The following is a 19,922-nucleotide window of genomic DNA, read 5'->3' as shown; positions in this document are numbered from 1 at the left end:
GCAAAACTCCATGACACATTTGTATGTTTAATTCCATCACAGGATCCTAGGACAACTTTACTAGCAGTAAACCGAGATGACGTTATATGTATGCATTACAAAAGTCACAGCCAAGACCACACATGTCCGTGAAGGAGCATGCTGTCGAGCCACACATGATGAGGTCTCTCTGAGCTTTTCATTAGTGATATTCCTTTGTTTGCAGTTCTTCGTGTTTAGTGGCAGGCAGATGACAGCACTTGCCAAAGGTTGAAGAAATTTTATAGGCAAGATTTAAGAAGCTGAGAAAACAATCTATGGGATTTTTTTTTTTTTTTTTTTTTTTTTTTTTTTACTAATTGAGAAAAGATGGCCATCATTTTGTCTTGTTGGACAGACTTAGAATAGTAGAGGCCTCAGGCTGGGACTGTGGAATGAAGCTTGGATATGGGAAACAAAGCCCCAGGTTCATCTGAGGGTTAGTCCCACTCCACAACATGCCCTGGATGCAGTAGGAACTCCGGAGATGGATGCTAGGAGACCCTACTCAACAAGGTCAAAAGAAAACCTCAAAGCCACGAGGATACCCTTGTATCATGGTCGCATGGCAAGTGCCCTTGAGTTACCCAACATTTAAGAGAGGCCAACAAGAAGCCCAGCCATTGTCCTAGAGTAACTCCAGAGCTGGGGAATGGAACGCACATCCAGCAAGGATAAATCAAGAGAACCACCATGTTCCCAGATAGCCGCCATTTGCTTCAGGTTCTAGCAACCTGCTTCTGAGGAAGCCAAACATAGTTTCTTAGCCACTGGTTGTCCTTATTCAGGACTGTTAGTTGGCCCTGTAGTCTGTTCCAAGTTCCTATCTGGTAACAGATGGCATCATGCTGTGGTAGAGGGAAAGTGGGTGTGGTCTGGGACCCACCTTCCAGACTCCAGCCCCTGACCCTGCCTGAGGCTCTGCCGTCTTTCTGTGCTCCTTTAGAGAGACCAGGAGTTGCTTCTAGGCTGGACTGACCATGCCAGACCTGGCATCTGCCTGTGTGTTCAGAGCAAAAGTGTAGGTGCCCAGTTCACAGTCCTGGGCAGCTTTTGTTAACTCAAAGGAACCAGGAAACGACTGTTTTTCACATTCTGAATGGGCATCAGAAGGGAATCTTGAACAATGTTGAGTCAGACATAACTGGTTGGAATAAAGAATGCAACCTAGATGTCTCTTTGTCCGTAAGTATGCATGAGTGGGGAGGGAATAACCAATGTGTTGTGTAGCACACCTGCTTGTTGATAGCAAAAGTGATTTGGGGTTATCTGTAGACTGGGCTTTCAAACTGTTACAATTGAGAAAAATATTATTCAAATCTTTCTTACTTATCTGAGTCTTTGTTGGGTGGTAATGAAGGCAAACAGGTCCTCTTAGGGAGGAAAATGAGCAAGCGATGAAGCGGACACCCCAGCATTTCAGCTAAGGGCTTCACACCACTACAGACCACAGCACAGTTCACACCAATGCAGCTACAGCCCCTGCTTTCTTCTTCTTCTTCTTCTTCTTCTTCTTCTTCTTCTTCTTCTTCTTCTTCTTCTTCTTCTTCTTCTTCTTCTTCTTCTTCTTCTTCTTCTTCTTCTTCCTCTTCTTCCTCTTCTTCCTCTTCTTCCTCTTCTTCCTCTTCTTCCTCTTCTTCCTCTTCTTCCTCTTCCTCCTCTTCCTCCTCTTCCTCCTCTTCCTCCTCTTCCTCCTCTTCCTCCTCTTCCTCCTCTTCCTCCTCCTCCTCCTCCTCTTCCTCCTCCTCTTCCTCCTCCTCTTCCTCCTCCTCTTCCTCCTCCTCCTCTGCCCCCTCTTCCTCCTCCTCCTCCTCTACCCCCTCCTCCTCTGCCCCCTCCTCCTCCTCCTCCTCCTCTGCCCCCTCCTCCTTCTTCTTTTGTTTTTCTTTTCAAGACAGGCTCTTTCTAGGTAGCTGTGATGGTTTGTATATGGTTGGCCCAGGGAATGGCACTATTAGAAGGTGTGGCCCTATTGGGGTAGGTGTGGCTTTATTGGATTAGGTGTGTCACTGTGGGTGTGGTATTTAAGACCCTCATCCTAGTTTCCTGAAAGCAAGTATTCTGTGCCATGTTCCCACCTTGATAATACTGGACTGAACCTCTGAACTTGTAAGTCAGCTCCAATTAAATGTTGTCCTTTTAAGAGTTGCCTTGGTCATGGTATCTGTTCACAGCAGTAAAACCCTAAGACAGTAACCTAGGCTAACTTCAAACTCAGGGTGCTCCTGCTCCAGCCTCCTCAGGGCTGAAATTCTGTGTGGTATAGGCCACTCCGCTCTTTTCTACCTGTGTGTTGTCTGCCTATCTGCTCAGGACAGCTAAGCGCTGGAACAGTAAGCCAGGAGACAGAGACCCCACCTATGAGTGGGGCATACTCAAGTCAACAGATGACAGCATAGCAGAGAGAAAGGTTGTTTGGGAGCTTTGTGAACTCATGAGATAGGAAGGGGTGTTACAGCACAGGAGGAAGATGGCATGGCAGGTGCTCACTTACTCAGAAAGATGGGAAGCCTCCCTATCTAAGACACTGGGCTCTTGATCCCCAGAGCAAGGACTGCTCACCTCTTTTGGTGTCAACAGCAGAAACAGCCTGAATGAGAAGAGGTGCATTGGACTCAGAATACTCCACAAAGACCAGCAGAAGCTTCAGGGCCGTCTTCACCACCAGGCGGAACTGGAGAAAAGACAGAACATCACACAGAAGCGTGGGCATCCCAGTCCACGCGAATGCATCATCCCCTTCACCCACAGCCAGCACCCAGTGATCCAGCAAACCTGGACCTTCTCTCAGGGATCACCAGATTCCTTCACTGGTTCCTCATTTACCCTTTATTAGATACCTCAGCAGATGGTATTAGTGTTCCTCAACTGTGAAGATCAGGAATCTGAGGCAGAGCATACTGTCCATGATCACACAGCTAGTGATCAGTGGAAACTCAAACCTAAGGCATTTAACCCCGGAAATCATAGTCAGCTTGCAACAACGTAAGCTAGTACATGCTGAGCTGGGGGACTTCATTTGATCCCAATGACAGCAGTCACAGTCTTTATTTTTCCAGTGAGGAAGCAGGCACAACATGTCAAATGACTTGTTCTAGGCCACAAGTGCTAGCAAGCTTGGGTAAGCAAGGACCTGAGCCAACTCCCCAGTACTGAAAACCAGGCATCGCAGGCTGCCTGAGGCCTTGGAACTCACAGATCCTAAACCCCACAGCTCAACGTTTGTGAGGAGCTGCAGCCAGCTCAGAATCTTTCTTTACCACAGTAGAACTCACCCTCAGAGAAGCCATGAGCAACTCACTCAATGGAAGCTAGCATGCCTTCCCAACTCCAGATCTCTCAGTCCTGAGGGGTTCTGGGTCAGTTTCCTGACCTCCCAATTGCTGCTACAATATCTCCCTTAAAACCTCCCTTTCCTTTATCCCATTTTCTTCTAACAATCTCTTCCTCAAGAAACACACACACACACACACACACACACACACACACACACACACACACACACACACCACTGCATACCTACCTCTTGGAATCTGTTCAAATGATGCCCCTTAGAACTCCAGGCCCACCGCAGGCTGTCTATTCCTTCTCAAACTGTTGCTGCCACTTCTCAAACCTATGGGTTTCTTCTAAGAACTACCTTTGAATCACAGTAGACTTAGAGGCTTAGAAGTGTCTGTTGGCTGGGCTGATCTATCAATTGATGCCAGGTTAAACAATCTGCCATTTCTCTCACCATCAGCTCCTGCTTCTTTATGCTCTGCACCAAGAGGGAGACCCAGGGACTCCATGAGGCATGTGCCCACACTTCAGTGACTGGGGAGTAGACATGACAGAGAAGGTGAGAAGACCTCAGCAGGGAGCTGCACTGTACAGCTATCTCACAGGTGGGACCCTCAAGTCTTCCTCATCACCTTGACTTATCTGATTTAGACTCACCTTGGAGACCAAGGGAAAGTTCTAGATGTATCTGTGAGGGGGTTGCAGAGAGAATTAACTTTTGGGGAAAGGACACACCCTGAATATGGGTAGCACTATCCTATTAGGCTGGAGGACTTGATGAAAGGAAAGAGGGAGAAAGAAGGAGGCAAGCTGTGTCAGCATCCCTCTCTGCTTCTGGTCCATGAGGAGGTAAGGAGACTATTTGCAGCTCCAACTCTGGTCAGCACAGACCAAGGTGGTCCTACCTGCCATACTTTGCATTGTATTCTCTTAAGCCAGGACTCAAAAACCAATCCTCCTTCCCCAAACTAAACCTGTTGGGTGTTTACTTTGTCATAGCAAAGAGAAAGAACCAGCTCAAGAGGGGACAGTTTAAAACACCACCTGCCCTGCCTCAAGTCCTTTCTCCAAAGCCATTCCATGCCTCTGCCCCCAGGCTCTTTCTCTGATGCTACCCTTTACCTAGGCTTGTCCTTAGTCCAGTTCTTCACAGAGGAAAAAAAACTCTCCCAAGACTTACCACAGCCCATGGCTCCCCTTCCTCACTTCCCAACGATTCCCTGTGATCATTAATCCAGATGTCAATTTCACAGGATTTAGAATGTCTACTGAGACAAACTTCCCAGTACATCTGTGGGAGATTTTCCAGACTGGGTCACTTCCCTGACATAATGGACTATATCTTAAAAGTGTTAGCCAAAAGAAACCCTTCCTCCCCAAATTCATTTTATCTGAGTATTCTGTTCCACCAACAAAACAAGCAACTATTGCACTCTCCAACATGGCTTGACAGGAGCTTGACTTTATCTCCACTATTCAACTCAGCTCTCCAGGTCCATGGTGGCCTGTGTGCTATCAAATCTAATGGCCACTTCATGTATTTCACTCAACCCTCCATAGCTCATGACAGCTAATTGCTCTCTCTTGGAATAGGTCCGCTAGTCTCCTGCCTGAGTGGTGACTCCTTCACTTGTGCCTTTCAGGGTGCTCAGTAGGACCTTTAAAAACCTAAGACCTTCTGCCTGGGCATTCATTTTTTTTTTCCCTTTCCACACATTCTCTAGACAAGCTTATCCTATTCCTGGGTTTTAAAGTTGATCTGAGATTGAGTATTAAATGTTTTCTATTTTCCAGGTCCTGACTCAGACTCCTGGGCCAGGCTGTCTTACGGCCTTAGCATCTTTTAGATGATACCCCTTAGGTATTCCATAAACTACTACTAGCCAGGGCTGTTCCTGACACGGCCCCCACACTGTGACAGCCCCTCTCAGGGAAGTTAGTAGAGTCACCTTTGCTTGTCTCACACTACTCTAGAATCCACGTGAGGTAAAGCTTTCCTCGAGACACATCCATCTCCCTCTCCACCCAGGGCCATCAAGATAGCATCCAAAGTTGTGCCCCTGACATGTACTCTGTAGCTTACCATGGACTTGGAAACTTCTCTCCTGCCCCTTCACTCCCAGAGACCAGCACTACAGGCCTGGACTTCCCTTCTGTAGGCCTGAGAAATGCCACTTGTGAAGAGCAGCTTCATGAGAAGGAGTCCCTTGTCAATGACCAATGCAAAGAGCCTCTTTGCATTATGCACATGACTGAACTACCTTTAGAGGCACCTCCCTTATCCATGGGGAACTGGAGCCCATGAATGAGTGACAGGAAACTGTGTAGCATTTATACATATCATAACCATCCGCCCCCACAATTGAGTACCGGGGGTCACCTCAAGAGTCTCTGTAGCACCACTGAGTGCAAATGCTGAAGGACCAGCTGTTTTATGGTCTCATCTGGGAAACAATGACAAGGAAGAGCATCTGTGTGCTCAGGAGAGACACCATTTAAAGCAGAGTCTTCTAGTCATGATTTGTGGGCTTTTCTACAAGGCTCCTACAGACATAGAGACTTAGGCTACTATGCCTAAGAACATAAGCTACTCTTATACAAGTCCTCTGACACAGGAGAAGCCACTGAGCTTGTACAGGTGAAGATGGCGTATCTTCAATGAACTTCTCCTTCCAGCCCATCAGAATGGCATAGAACAGGTCACGGCCCCAAGCCAAGCTAAGCCAGGCAGAGGTCAGACAGAGGTCAAGAGACCCCCAGGTCCCCCCTTCCCTCCAAACACTTTAGACTTCCTAATCCCTAATTCTAGTCTTCAGCCAGTCCTGCCATCTCTCCCTTCCTTCCTGTCTAGGAAGAGGTTAACTTCCACAGCATTTTCTCAACAAGTACAAGGTCTTGTGGGGGATGGCAGTCTCGAAGAATGAACCGTGTTTTGTGTGTTTAAAGCTGGAGAAATGCCTCCAAGTAAATACAAACCCAGCAAGTCCAGGCTTGGTGGCTTCCTCTGGAGGTAGAATATCATTATGTGGTTCCTGGGAACGGACCTGGCAGCTGCCCAGTGTGTGCTCCCACGAGTCTGGTTTCAGCAGGGCCCAGTTTGTCAGTCCCATAGAATCCTTTCGAGCCTCTGTGCAGTCATAGTCCTTGACTTTCATGGTCCCTGGCACCCAGAATCCCTGAGCAATGCCCCCTCTCCTGATGGAGATCCCTCTTTCCTAGAGAAGTAAGCTTTCCTTCTCATGCCGCCCTCTCCTGGGCTAGAAAGCCTCTCTCTGGAGTTCTTCGGGCACCTTTTCATTTCCTAAACATGGTTTCTATGTTTAGGAGCTCTGTGACTTTAGCTTCCACTGAGTTTATGTTTGGTGCTTTCGGAAGCTTTACTACGCCAATGAATAGCAAGCACATTAGATAATTAAAGTGCTTTAGAGGCAAGAGCACCGGAACGTTCATTTGGGGCAAATTCCTGACACTAATTGAAAGCAAGTCACGACTCATCCTCAGCTGCATCCAGGGCTCCTACTCAGAAATTCCACATTAGCAGTATTGTGAAGACTTAAACGTAGGGAGGGGACACTACTTCTAAATAACTCCATAGTAGCCTTCACTTATCCAATAGTTACTCTCTTTGAGTGAAGCAGCCTGCACAGCAGCCACATAACCCCTCCTCCAAGACCAGCACATTGCCTTTCCCAAAGCTTTTGCAGCTGAGAGGTTAGCTCTGGGTTTTCATGGCACGCATGGGGTTTGACTCCCAAATTCACAAAACCCAATTTTATCTTAGACATATTTGCATAGGAACTGCAGTTAAGAGTCCCAGCATATTGGGACTAGAAAACAAGGGAGGCAGGCTTAAGGTGGGTACAGGAAGGAACATTCCGAACAGGGAGGGGTTAGAGCAAGCTGCAAGGGTGCCAGAGCGTACACCACTGTATAGCTCAGACACCGATGGCTTCTCAGACACATCATGCCCTCGAAGCATCCTTCCAACCTCAAAGGTCCGATTTTCAGCTCAGACTGAAGCTCCTTCCTATCCTAATAAAAAAGTTTCACTACAACGTATCAAGCATCCGGTAACCTGTGTAGTCCTGAGAGAAGAACTGGAATGTTCTCCTGAAGCAAGCATGTGACACCATGGGATGGTTGGCTCAGCAGTCATGAAGTAGACAGGCAGGTGACGTGGCAGCAATGAGTGAGCTTCAGTGATTCAAAATCAAATGGGCTGAGGAGGAAGGGCACCCCACTGCAGGAGATCTTGCCTGCCTGAGGTAAGACCTTTAGAGAAGGAACTACAAACCTACATGGGTAGACTGGATGGCCATGTTTGAGTCCCTGCCAATCCACAAGTCTTTGCTTTCACTTCCAACAGTGTCAAGAGCCCCTTTGGTTGCCCAGCACCCTTTGAGACTCTGAGGGTATAACACAAGCCTGGTCATACTTCAAGGACATGGCCTACTGTCTACTAAGAGAGAATGCATACCACCCCTCCCCACACAGAGAGCATTGCGTACAAGAGGAGCAATGAGTGTTCTCAGAGGTCAGCTCTAGTACTGTGATGACAGTCGGGAAGCTCAGACCTGGGCACAGCTAGCCCAGCCCCTCTTGTCCTCAGTGGAGCAGCAGAGCTGTGGAAGGCCCTGCCCACATCAACAGCACTGACAAAGCACCTCGGGCTCCAGTCTCTGCCTTTGGGCTTAGTTACCTATATCTTCTTTACATTTCAAGTATTCTAGCTGAACTCTGTCCACTGTAACAAAATTATGAGGGCCTTTGTTGCTTCTTCGTAAATAGCATCTTTTGCATCCTGGGCTGGCCTCTAATTCCCTAGAGAAGTAAGGACCAGTGTTGAACCTCCCACCTTCCTGCTCTCACCTCCTGGGATTATAGGTGCACATCACCTCACTTGGATTTTTTTACAACATTTATTTTTTTATAATTAAAATATAATTTAAAATGTTTCTCTCTTCTTCCTTTTCCTCCCTCCAACCCCTCCATATGACCCCCACTTTGCTCTTTCTCAAATTCATGGCTTCTTTTACATTAATTGTTGTCACATACTTGTATGTGAATGAGTGTGTGTGTGTGTGTGTGTGTGTGTGTATGTGTGTGTGTGCTTGTGTTGCATTCCTAACACACACACACACACACACACACACACACACACACACACACACAATCTTCCCCATTCATATAATGCTACTTTCATGAATATGGTTTCAGGGGCGACCACTAGGTATTAGATTACCAAGTGGGGGTGGGGTGTTCTTCCCTGGGGTAGACTCTTCAGCCTGCTTTCAACATTCTTGAGCAGCTTGTGGTTCTTTGTGAAGGGTTGAGGCCCCATGCTTGTTAGTGTCTTGTTTAAGCAACCATGTACCAGAGGAGTAGGGAGTTGCTATCAGGTTTTGTCGCCTAAAAAACTGCCAGAGAAGCTACTTCCATAAATTTATACTCGGTTTTATGTGGTGCTAGGGATCGAACTCACGACTTCACAGGTACTACAGCTACTGGGCAAGCGCTCTACCAACCGAGCTACAATTCCCAGCCCTGGAAAATGATGTTAATACTGTTTATGTTATTCCAAAACATGGATCTAAGCAGGGCTCTGTGATAGTCCCTTTACATGAAAGGCGTACAGAGGCGGGGGACACGCAGCTACCATACCTTGTGAACACTGAGCACGTCTGCAGCATGGCTGGATGGAGCACTACTCCAGCGCACTCAGAGTTTGCACTCTGTGTTCCTCGTCAGCATAAAATGGACTCTGAAGAGCCTTTATGAAAGCCAATGTGCCCGTTAAATAACCAAGGACGGAGCCTCCACACCCCACACATACGCTAGACTCCAATGTTTGTTTCAGAGAGGATTGAGAAGGGCTTAGCATGTGGGGATCACCATTTTGCTTTACTGGGCTCTGATTCTCTTAGTAAGCTCGCAGGGGGCGTCTAGTTCTTAGCGTGCAGCCACCAGAAGCCTGAAGGGAAAACAAGGCAGCTTCTTAAGACATTTAAACTGGAACTTCATGTGCATTTCACTGGACGATGCCATGGGCAGGTTAAATATGGCGCTCGGTAAAAGCTGTCAGATTGCCAACCATAAACAAGTGCCCAATCTCAGGACATAAACTACCAAAAGGATTAGGAAAGCACATCATTTTGTTTCATTTCCCATTAAAGTAGCATGGGTATGTGCTACAAAAATGGATGCTGATCTTTTAACCAGATTAGAAACTGTAAGACAGCCTGAACCATATGGCTTTACCATATTTCTAATACACTTACCTATACTTTAGAACAGATTAGGTATGTGAAAACGTGTTGGCTCATGTTTGTAATACACCACTAGAGGCTGAGGCAGGAGAATCTCTGCTAAGTTTGAGGCCAGCCTGGGCTATAAAATCAGTCCCAGATCAACCTGGTCTACAGAGTGAGCCCTTGTCTCCTAGTCCACCGAAAATTCCAGCCCTTAATTATTCATCTTTAAGACCCCTTATTTAACATTTTGTCCAAATGCCATACAGTCAAGTTGAGAGTTTTGAAGCAAGTACTTCAAATTAAGGCCTAAGGGCCTCCATGATTATGAAATGGTTCAACAAAAAAACTTAGGCTCCAAGATCTTTCCCTTCTCGACCTCTAATAGACTGTCTGCAACATGATAGGGGTAATTATCAGAAAGGAAGCACAGGCCCAAACACAGGATCTCAAGCACAGAATTCTGGGCACTGGCCCACAAGAATTCATAGGGAATGAAAAGATCAGGGTTGGCACATCTGCTAGGACAGGAAGTCACCTGCACCAAGCCGCTGTGCTATGGCCCCAGAGACTGACAGCTGCCTGCTTCTGACAGTACAGTCTGTGGAAAGAAGCCAATTCATGAAAAGTGAAACCCAGGTGTGTGGGGGCGGTTTGGGGGGGGATCTTAAGGTTCTAACAGTGGATAAGAAATTTTGTGTAGTATAAAATAGAGCAAGCTGTCCAGCAATGAAGATAAAAAAGCAAAACAAAACAAAGAGTTACAAATCTTTATGATTAATTTAGGTGGAGTTTACCTAGAGCTGTGCAGACATCAGAAAATATCCACTTTGCTAAATTTTTCACCATCATTAGGAAGAGTCATTTGAAGGCCTGAGAGATGGCTCAATTACCCAACAAGATGACCTGAGTTTGACCCCTGGGACCCACAGGATGGAAGGAAAGAATTAATGTGTAAGTTGTCCTCTGACCTGCACACACGAACAGGTATGTGGTACGAATATGTTCACACACTCTCACGCATTCACACACAATAAATAAAATGTGAAGAAAATGAAACGGGTCAATTAATAAAATAACATCAACTCGCTCCTTTGCGGATGGGAAAGGGATTCCAAAGCCCAGCAGGAGCATGCCGGTTAAGGGGCATCTTGTTACTGCTTGCAGAAGAAACACTGGAAACCAACAAGCTTGGATGCTTTTACAGGAAGCAGCACGCCCAGTTTGGGGTACAAAACCCCACATTCTAGAAGGCTAAAAGAACTTGTTACCTGGCCAATTTTTAAATGAGACCAAAGGAAACAGGTCAACCTGATAGTTGTCCTTAGCCAGGAAAGAGCCTATCTTTCCGACTGGCTCAAAACATAAGCTTTGTGGAAATAGGATAGACAATATTTTCCAAGGAAAAGAACTTTTCTTCTACAAACAAGTAGTCCTGGACGCATGCCAGCAGACGGCAGGTAAGCCTGGCACAGGGAACGTGCTGTCAGGAGAACTTGGTTGCCAGAGTCTCCATCAAGTGAGTACACAGCCAGGCAGAACCTTGACAGAGGGAACTCCAGCCTGCAGGGCTCCTCCTGGGATGGCTCCCAGAACTCCCTGCCTCTGCTGCCCTGAGAACCAGCAACCAACCTATCAGATGGAAACAGTATTTTCATTTTGGAGAAAGAGTATCCTGACTACTTGCGTTTCTGCATTCTTTCAAGTGTGTTCCCAGGTTTGAGTCACCAGCTGGGACTCTCTGGCTGCTGGGACATGGCTGTGTTCTCTTGCCACAGTGGCAGAAGCATCAAGTTGCATTCCTGCTTTGACTCCTTGCTTTTACAGGAAAAATACATTTGCAAATGGTGAAGCAGGGAGGCTAGTGCATAGTGAAGCTTTTTAAGAGTTGGGGGGGACCCAGATAATGCTTCCTGAAGCTTCATAATGACTAAAGAAGTAATACTTCCCCATTGGGGCCTCTGCTGGCTGTCCCTCTAAGGCTTGGCCTTTTCCTCTAGTGTCATGCTAATATCTTCCAAAAGCAAGGGCTTGGGAAATCAAACATGTTACGGGGCTAGAGGAGGGGCTTAGTTAGTAAAGTACTTGCCGTGCAGGCATTAAGGACCTGAGCTCAATCCCAAAATATATGAAATAAAAGGAGGGTGTCGGGGTGTGGCTTGCCTGTAATCCTAGTGTTAAGGAAGCAAGAGGACCCATTCCCCATGCCCCTAGATGGTTAGTTTAGCCTCCTTGGTGAGAGACCCTGTCTAGAAAACAGAAAGTGAGCAGTGTCTAAGGTATGATATCAGAGGTTGACTTCTGACCTCCAAACACCAGCACACACATGTGCATGCACACAGAAAAGAAATTACATACACTGGACTTAGTACTCTGAGTGTGCACAGGCAGAGAAGCCAGGACTGTGCCCTACAGGGACACTGACTCTAACCACAGTGTCATCCTGCCAATGGCCCATGACTACACGGGGTAACACAGGGAGCTTTAGAAATCCTACCTACCTAAGGGAATGTTGAATACTCACAAAGTTCAAACGCAACTTCACCAACTAAATAGGTTTTAATGATATTAAAATAGCTTTAAATATAGCATTCAATTGGAAGCCACTTGACAAACATGAAATGAACTCCCATGAATCATATCTCAGTCATTCACGTCACCATTACATGAGCATTAAATAATATTTTAAATATTACGATGACAGAAAATGTTTAGAATATGTTTAGGACTTACTATATAAGAAAAAAATAAATAGAAAGAAAGGTTTCAAAGTGAATCACTGTGATTAACTATGGTAGCATTTCTGAGTAGTGTTTTTGCTTGTTTTTACTTTTTAAAATTTCTACATTTTAACACAAAGAGAACATTTGACTCTTATAATCACTGAAAAGCTTTACATATTGGTTTTTATAATAATATCAAGATGTTGTGAACATCCATAAGCTTGTATATTTTCTTTAATCTGTTGTCATGAACTTCATTCTGAAAATTAACGTTAGCCCAGCTTCTATAAATGAAACATTTATTAATTCAAGTCATTTCAAAGTCAATAAAAAACACAAGATCTAAATCTAGTACTGACTTAAGACAACAGGTACGGTTCAGGGAACTGACTGGTGTTCTGAGACTTTCTTTGGCAAGGTCATGTAGAATTCAATGACCAAGCAGAGTCCATGTTGTTCAACATGTTCCCAATGTGTAGTGGTGGAGCCATCTTACCAAGCAGTAAAACGTGCTCGTGTGTGATGGTTTTCATGAGTTCTTGAAAGCCAAATGTAGCTCTCACCACAGCATGCAAGTCCTAGAAACTACAGGCACAAGGACCAGCTGTGGCTGACTCTCTGTGCGCTCCTGAGGCAGGTCAGAAGCAGAGCTAGGCCGGAGAGAGGTCTCCCACAGTGTAAAATCACACATATTAGCAACTACCAAAAAGAGGATGGGGGCATACGAACTCTAAAAGAAACAGCATCCTGTCTCATAGCTTTCTGAACTCACCACTGATCCCTCACAAAATGCCCCAGGAAGTTTTTAGATGGATGCTTGAAGGCAGAAGAGAAGCATCAGGCCCAGTGGTCTCAACTGAGCATGTCTCTAAACTAGGGTGCTGAGTGAACTTCTCAGAAAAGGAGGTATTAACAAATGATACTGGACATAGGGCCAGGAACAGGGCCCAGAATTTTACACATTTGTATCTACTCAGCTTTCAGGCTTTATAGATGAAAGATGAGCCACGCAAAGGATGTGTTGAAACCCAAAGCCCTAGCATGTGTTGTGAGATGCAGTCTATCTTGATTTTAGAAAGGCCGTGTGAAGACATTGGGGATAATGGGTTAACAGTCAGCAAGGCAGCTCCCCATTCACTCCACAGTGGCCATAAAGCGCCGTAGTCATCAGTGTTGTCATGGAGTCTGTGCTGGTTGGTCCACATTCCCCCCCACTCAGCATTCTGGTCTATAATAAAGAGGCATAGCTTATTAAATTTATGTTATATAAAACTGGCACTAACCATTAAGATGATAAATGGCCAAGACAGAATTCACAATTATCTTCAGGCTGGAACCGTGGTCTGATCAACGGGGAAAACTGCAATGCCTTGCATTTAGATACACAACCATCAGTCACGGACATGCAGAACTGGCAGGCATGGTGTATGAGAAAAAGCCAGGGAAGTTTAATGGACTGCCAGGCCAATTTCAGCCTGTAGCCAGGGCTGCTGCTAAAAGGCCCACGAAAGCAGAGATGGAATTTGGGGAAGAAAATGTCGTATCCCAAGAGGCTGCCATATACCTTCTACCAGCTGCCAAAAAGAGCTGGTGACCAGTAGAGTGAGAGATTAGTTATCGGGTCCCTGAGACATCTACAGCAAAACATACGCTGTAGCGTTCACAGACTTATAGAACCGCCATCCTTACATTTTTAATTTTAAAATGTGCATGTGTGTGCATATTCATGTGTGTATGACTGACCACACGTAGAGTCAAGAGGACACCCTCACCTCTCACTACTCAGACCCAGGCACCTTTAGTTTTATTTTTCCCTTTATTTTGCAGGAAGGTCTCTTATTGGTCTAAAACTGACTTAGTAGTTTAGGGTGTTATCCAGTGAGCCTAAAGGGTCTCCTTATCTCTGTCTCCCCAGTGCTGGAATTATATAAGCACACCACCATGCCTACCACCGGTTGTTGTTGTTGTTGTTCTTGTTCTTGTTCTTGTTCTTGTTTAATGTGGGTCTTTGAAAGCAATGTCAGGTCCTTGTGTTTACATAGTTCTTGGATGGTTGCGCGCGCGCGTGTGTGTGTGTGTGTGTGTGTGTGTGTGTGTGTGTGTGTGTGTGTGTGTGTGTGTACATATCCTCAGTCCCAGACAACTGCCTTTAAATGCTCAGAGCACCTCCACAGGGAATTAGGAGGTTCAGGCTGCCTGACAAACAGCAGGCCCAGTGTTTGGTAATGGTCTAGATGCCTTCTCTGTAAGAATAGCTTCCCGGCAATTCCAGTGTCCATAAGGGTTGAACCACACGGCAGGACCACTTCCTTTTTGTGGATTTGGAATGTGAGTCATGCCATGGCCATCTTAACCATGGTTCAGCATTCACCACTGCTAGGGTTCTATAACTGTGTGTAACTAAGACCGTTCTTCGTGTCTCAGCCTACATGTGGGTCACTGAATATTTATTGGCGACACAATATTTGTGACCTCAGGACCAAAGGGCTACTCATTCTCATCTCTTCAGCAACCAGCACTGTGTCCTGACACAGGGAGGGAGCACTGGGATGTGGGAGTCACTTGCTCAGTTCTCCTTTCCAAGCTTAATACCAACTCCCATGTTCCTGCCAGAGGCACGCTCCCACTCCAAGCTGTGACTCACTTTTTATTCCTGCTTCAAGTTTTCTAAATCTAGAAATCTAGACTCAGTAGTTGCTCTTTGAGATGTCTCCACAGTGCCTTCTTTCTCCTTTTTAACTGCAACTCTTTCTTAGACCCCCATCACTTCATAGTAACTGTCTCCATCCCGGCCATCTTCCCTCTCCTCTATCCCTTGCTCCAAATGCCATGGAAGCTGCTGTCCTAATGAGGTTTCATGGGGGTAACATGAATGTGAGTGTGTGTAAGAGAAGGTGGTATGGTTCTTTTCATTCCTCCCTAAACTAGCAGTGGGTTATAGAGAAGGTGGTATGGTTCTTTTCATTCCTCCCTAAACTAGCAGTGGGTTATAGAGAAGGTGGTATGGTTCTTTTCATTCCTCCCTAAACTAGCAGTGGGTTATAGAGAAGGTGGTATGGTTCTTTTCATTCCTCCCTAAACTAGCAGTGGGTTATAGAGAAGGTGGTATGGTTCTTTTCATTCCTCCCTAAACTAGCAGTGGGTTATAGAGAAGGTGGTATGGTTCTTTTCATTCCTCCCTAAACTAGCAGTGGGTTATAGAGAAGGTGGTATGGTTCTTTTCATTCCTCCCTAAACTAGCAGTGGGTTATAGAAGAGCGGCATGGACATCTGCATGCAGACGCAAAGGAAACCATTGCTGTCTGAACAGCAGCCTGGCACACAGCTGGACGAATGAGATGCGGTGGCGCTGGCAGAAATAGAGGGCACAGTGAGCAAAGGTAGATGGGTGGTTTCCATGGCAACATCACGAGAATCCCTGATGAGGAGATGAGCGTCTCACCCAGGGCCAGAATGGAAGATAGAGAAGGTCTTCTATATGAGGGTGATAGAAGGCCAAACTATAAAACAGGATTGTTCTATCTCAATTATAATCAGAATTCCAGGTGCATGAAGAGAAAAAACTACATCCCCTTAACATGTCATTGTGAGGGCACCCGCCTCTTACCTCTGACTGAGAAGTTTAGAGATGGGCTCATGTAAACAGAAAGACTTTATTGAAAACATTTTGTGCTTTTCTCTTTTAAAAGTCATTATTTGGCTGCAAATACATCATTTTCTTCTCTGGAGTTTCAAGTAACTACAAATGTGCATTGCATAATGGCCCTCTGGCAGCAGCAAAGTCACATTGTGTTGCCTTTCATGGGAGGAAAGTCAAGCATTAGGAAAACAGAACAACAGGATTCTTCTTTTAACCAGCACTTCCTTTATCAGTGTTTGCCTGTATAAGGCAAAGCCAGCAGGCTGTCAAGGTAAACCTTTCAGGTTTAAAAGCCATGAATCTGTCAACAGGAGAGACTAAAACATAGCTTCCCTGGCCTTCTTCACCTGCTCTGAGGAAACCTAGGAGGCTGTATTGTTTAATCTGTGTGCTAAGGACAGAACTGAGGCTTCATTCTCCAAACCTAAAGGTTCCAATTGAGGCACCAATTCTTCCAGATCCTTCACTACCCGTATGAAAGAGAGGGGCAGGGTATCAGCAAGTTTTGTAGAGAAAAGGGCATCTCAGGAGAACTGTGCTGGAAAAAAACAAAACTTGCCAGTGGCTGCTGTTTTTTGCATTCAGCTGCTGACCTGGAACTGAGTATACCCAGTAGGGTGATTCAAGATCTTGTCTGACATCACAGTGAATGAGTCACAAGCTTCAGGTGTCATCAGTAGTCACTGCTCCCCACTCCCAACCCCCAGCCCCATACCCTCGCCTTTTTTTTAAAAAAAAAAAGCAGGACCATAGGCACCAAGGCACAAGCTCAGTAGACAATATTTGCCCAGCCTTACAATGCCTGGAAGTCAGCAAGTGGGGTTGGGGATTTAGCTCAGTGGTAGAGTGCTTGCCTAGTAATCGCAAGGCCCTGGGTTCTATCCTCAGCTAAAAAAAAAAAAAAAGGAAGTCAGCAAGTGCTGAAGACTGGCTCTTGGGAAAAACAAATGGTGAAGAGAAAATGCACACATTCCATGGAGTCTAGTGCTAATGAAGTCAGTGGGTGAGGAAGAGACAACTGGTCAACCATAAATAGAGTCAGAGAAGGGACTACCATGGAGCAAGCAAGGACTCTGAGAACCAGTGAGCCAGGGAAGGATGGTCCCTCGCTCCTGATTTCTGATTTTATGGTTTCCATGTTATTTTTAGTTACAGTACAGATTTCCCCTTGTTTCCCTGCTCAGTTCATTTTCCCTGCAGAGTAAGATACAAAGAAAATGATCAGCATAGCTGTGGTGACACACAGGCCAACGACTGTGAAATGAGTCTGCTACTTCCTGTTTGTCCCATCTCTTCTTTATTCTTTTCCTTTGGGAGTTTTGAGCCAAGATCTCATACTATAACCTATGCTGGCCTTGAACCTGCAGTAATCCTCTGTCTGATCATCCCAGGCATGGGAATTTTAGACATGAGCCACCAAGTCTTTTTATCCCCTCCCCCATTGTTTCTAGTTCTTTCTGACTCTTCCTCTTCTCTAGGAATTTCTACTAATGTTACCATTTCAAAATACCTGAGACTAGTTGTTTGTTCATTTGTCTGATTGTTTGTTTTGAAGAGAATAGAACTGTAATTCTGTGTATGTTGACATGTAAGATCTTCAAAACATAAGCAAGAGTCAGTCCTTCTACTTCCAAGATGGCAACTGGTTGCTGCAGATACCAGAAAGGGCATTGGCCCTGTCTTGACATAAGTGAAAAGCAGAGAACAAGCCTACTCTCTCAGGCCGTTGCTACAACAGCAACAATTCACTACCAAGGAAGTCCTCATTGCCTTCTTCACACAAGGCCACACCTTCCCCATTGTGCTGTATGAGCTCCTAGCATATAGGTTCAGGGGACACATTCAGACCATGGCACCCTCTTCTACCTGTGCTCATCCATGCTCTTCCCTGCCCCAAGTCACCACATCAGTCTTGAAATTAAGATTTCTTAATCCAGTTGTAACATATATTAAAAGTCCCTTTTTCTTTCAAAGAATCTCCCCCAATCTGTCCAGATTTTAAGGTCATAGACATTAGTCAGAGGGCTATGGAGAGACCTACTTCCAGACAGACATGCTGACCAGGGAGGCCTCTAAGCAAATGTAAGGAAGACAGAAGACCAGATACAAATCTCCCTCTAGCCTAGCTAAGTCAACCTCATAGACCCAGCATTCCACTTCATTTCCAAGGCCACTTGCCCTAGCTTCAAAATAGAGTTGCTCCTATTTTCCATGGGAAACAAAGCCAAAAGATATGGGAAAAAACATTTGCAGTTGCCCAAGGAAAAATAGTTTTTCTACTATGAAATGAGGGAAATTTTTCCTCATCACAACACTGGGAAGGAAATCCAAGGACCAGTAATAGCACTGGGCTCTCTTCCTGGTATCTATGACCTATACCAGTGGCCACCTATCACTTAAGGCCACAAAATATAAAGGCCACATAGACACTTTATCTATAGCATAAAATTTTAATTAAACATTAGAAACCAAACATGCCAAAGGCACTTGATTACAGCTTAGGAGAATAAAATTTTATAAGCTATCAGATTAAACTGAGCTTGAAAGAAAAATCTACAAAGGATGAGTCATCCTTTACACCAAGATAGGACTTGAGCAAAGTTGAATAGGGTTGCTCTTTGCAAAAACATTTCAAAGAGGATTTAAACAAAGGCCCAATGGTTTGCAGACTGAACAAGGGGTTCCGAAAAAGAAAAACAAAAAACAAAAACAAAAAACAAAAACAAAAAACAAAGAAACAAAGCCTTGATCTTACCTTTGAGCCAACAAGAGTGTAAAGCCACTGGATGGTCTCGCTGTGGTTGATGACGCCATTCATCCCATCCACATACAGCATAATCTGACCCAGTGCTGCAGACAAAGGGAAGAAACAAGGAGATCTATGGGTTTATTTGTAAGCGCAGCCTTCAGTGGTCATGAGGTCAGCTGAGGTTTTGTCACGTTAAGGGCACTGTCGATTGGTAAGGGCAAGTCTGAAGCTAAGTGTGAAGCTCTGAAATGAGCGGAATCTCATTTCAGAACTAAAAGCACTGGAGCTGCTCCTGGCATCCGGAAGACAGAACCACAGCACTGACATCGCCATCACTAGGTTTGTGCACCGCGATGTATAAATGCATGCTTCTCCATCCTGATGTGTCTGTGGTCCAAGACAGGGCCAAGCTGAACACGAGATGGCATCAGGAGAGTATAACAGTTCCCAAGACAACCAGGGTCCCAGGCTGCAGTCAGTAGGTCCCGTGTCTCATCGATACATCCAGAGTGAATTCAATTTTAGTTTTTTAGAGAAAGAACAATCCTGTATTTAAGTGTTGCTTTGAATGTTCTTGAACTCAAAGATTTTATGGTGGAAAATGTCAGACTTAAAAACAATGGGCATAGTGGCACAGACTTGTGATGCCAACTATTCTGGAAGGTAGAGTGGGAAGATCGCATGTTCGAGGGCAGTGTGCCCAACTTAGTGAAATGGAGTCGCAAAATTTTAAAAATGCAAAGAGGGCTGAGGTTGTAAGCTCGTGGACAGAGCACTTACTTAGTGTGCACATACATAGCCCTGGGGAACCCCCAAAATAACCTGTCACTCCAAATCTTAAATTCTTAGTTCAAGGAAACATAATTACTCTTCTATTATCATTCTCCAAGAAGAAAGTGCAATGTATTTTTTATTGGATATTTTTAATTTACATTTCAAATGTTATCCCCTTTCTCAATTTCCCATTCATAAACCCCCTATTCAGTTCCCCCTCCCTTCTTCTACATGGGTGTTCCCCCACCCATCCACCTATCCCTTCTTGCCTCCGCACCCTGACATTCCCTTACATTGGGGTGGGGGCTCTAGTATTGGCAGGACCAAGGCCTTCTGCTCCCATTAGTGCCCAACAAGTCCATCATCTGCTACATATAACTGGAGCCATGGGTCTGTCCATGTGGAATCTTTGGATGGTGGTTTAGTCCCTGGGACCTCTGGTTGGTTGGTATTGTTCTTATGGGGTTGCAAACCTCTTCATCTCCTTC

The 19,922-nt window shown here is 45.3% G+C and overlaps 1 protein-coding gene and 1 pseudogene across 7 annotated transcripts in view; one reads left to right on the top strand and one right to left on the bottom strand.

Annotated features, from left to right (window-relative positions):
* Nucleotides 1-19,922, bottom strand: part of Fhod3 (formin homology 2 domain containing 3) — a 440,137-nt gene that overhangs the window by 152,754 nt on the left and 267,461 nt on the right. For all 6 annotated transcript variants that reach the window (NM_001415720.1, XM_087591989.1, NM_001415719.1 and 3 more), the window contains 2 exon segments: nucleotides 2,581-2,692; nucleotides 18,667-18,761. In NM_001415720.1, the coding sequence (NP_001402649.1) occupies nucleotides 2,581-2,692; nucleotides 18,667-18,761 (207 nt within the window).
* LOC134482921 (glyceraldehyde-3-phosphate dehydrogenase-like) overlaps nucleotides 1-19,922 on the top strand; it is a 63,634-nt pseudogene that overhangs the window by 1,883 nt on the left and 41,829 nt on the right. The gene's annotated exons all lie outside the window — the stretch shown is intronic.

Source organism: Rattus norvegicus, chromosome 18 (genome assembly GCF_021556685.1).
Source record: "Rattus norvegicus strain SHRSP/BbbUtx chromosome 18, alternate assembly SHRSP_T2T, whole genome shotgun sequence".
In the NCBI taxonomy this organism is placed as follows: Eukaryota; Metazoa; Chordata; class Mammalia; order Rodentia; family Muridae; genus Rattus; species Rattus norvegicus.
The sequence above is the reverse complement of the archived record's forward strand: the minus strand, read 5'-3'. Positions and strand labels throughout refer to the sequence as shown.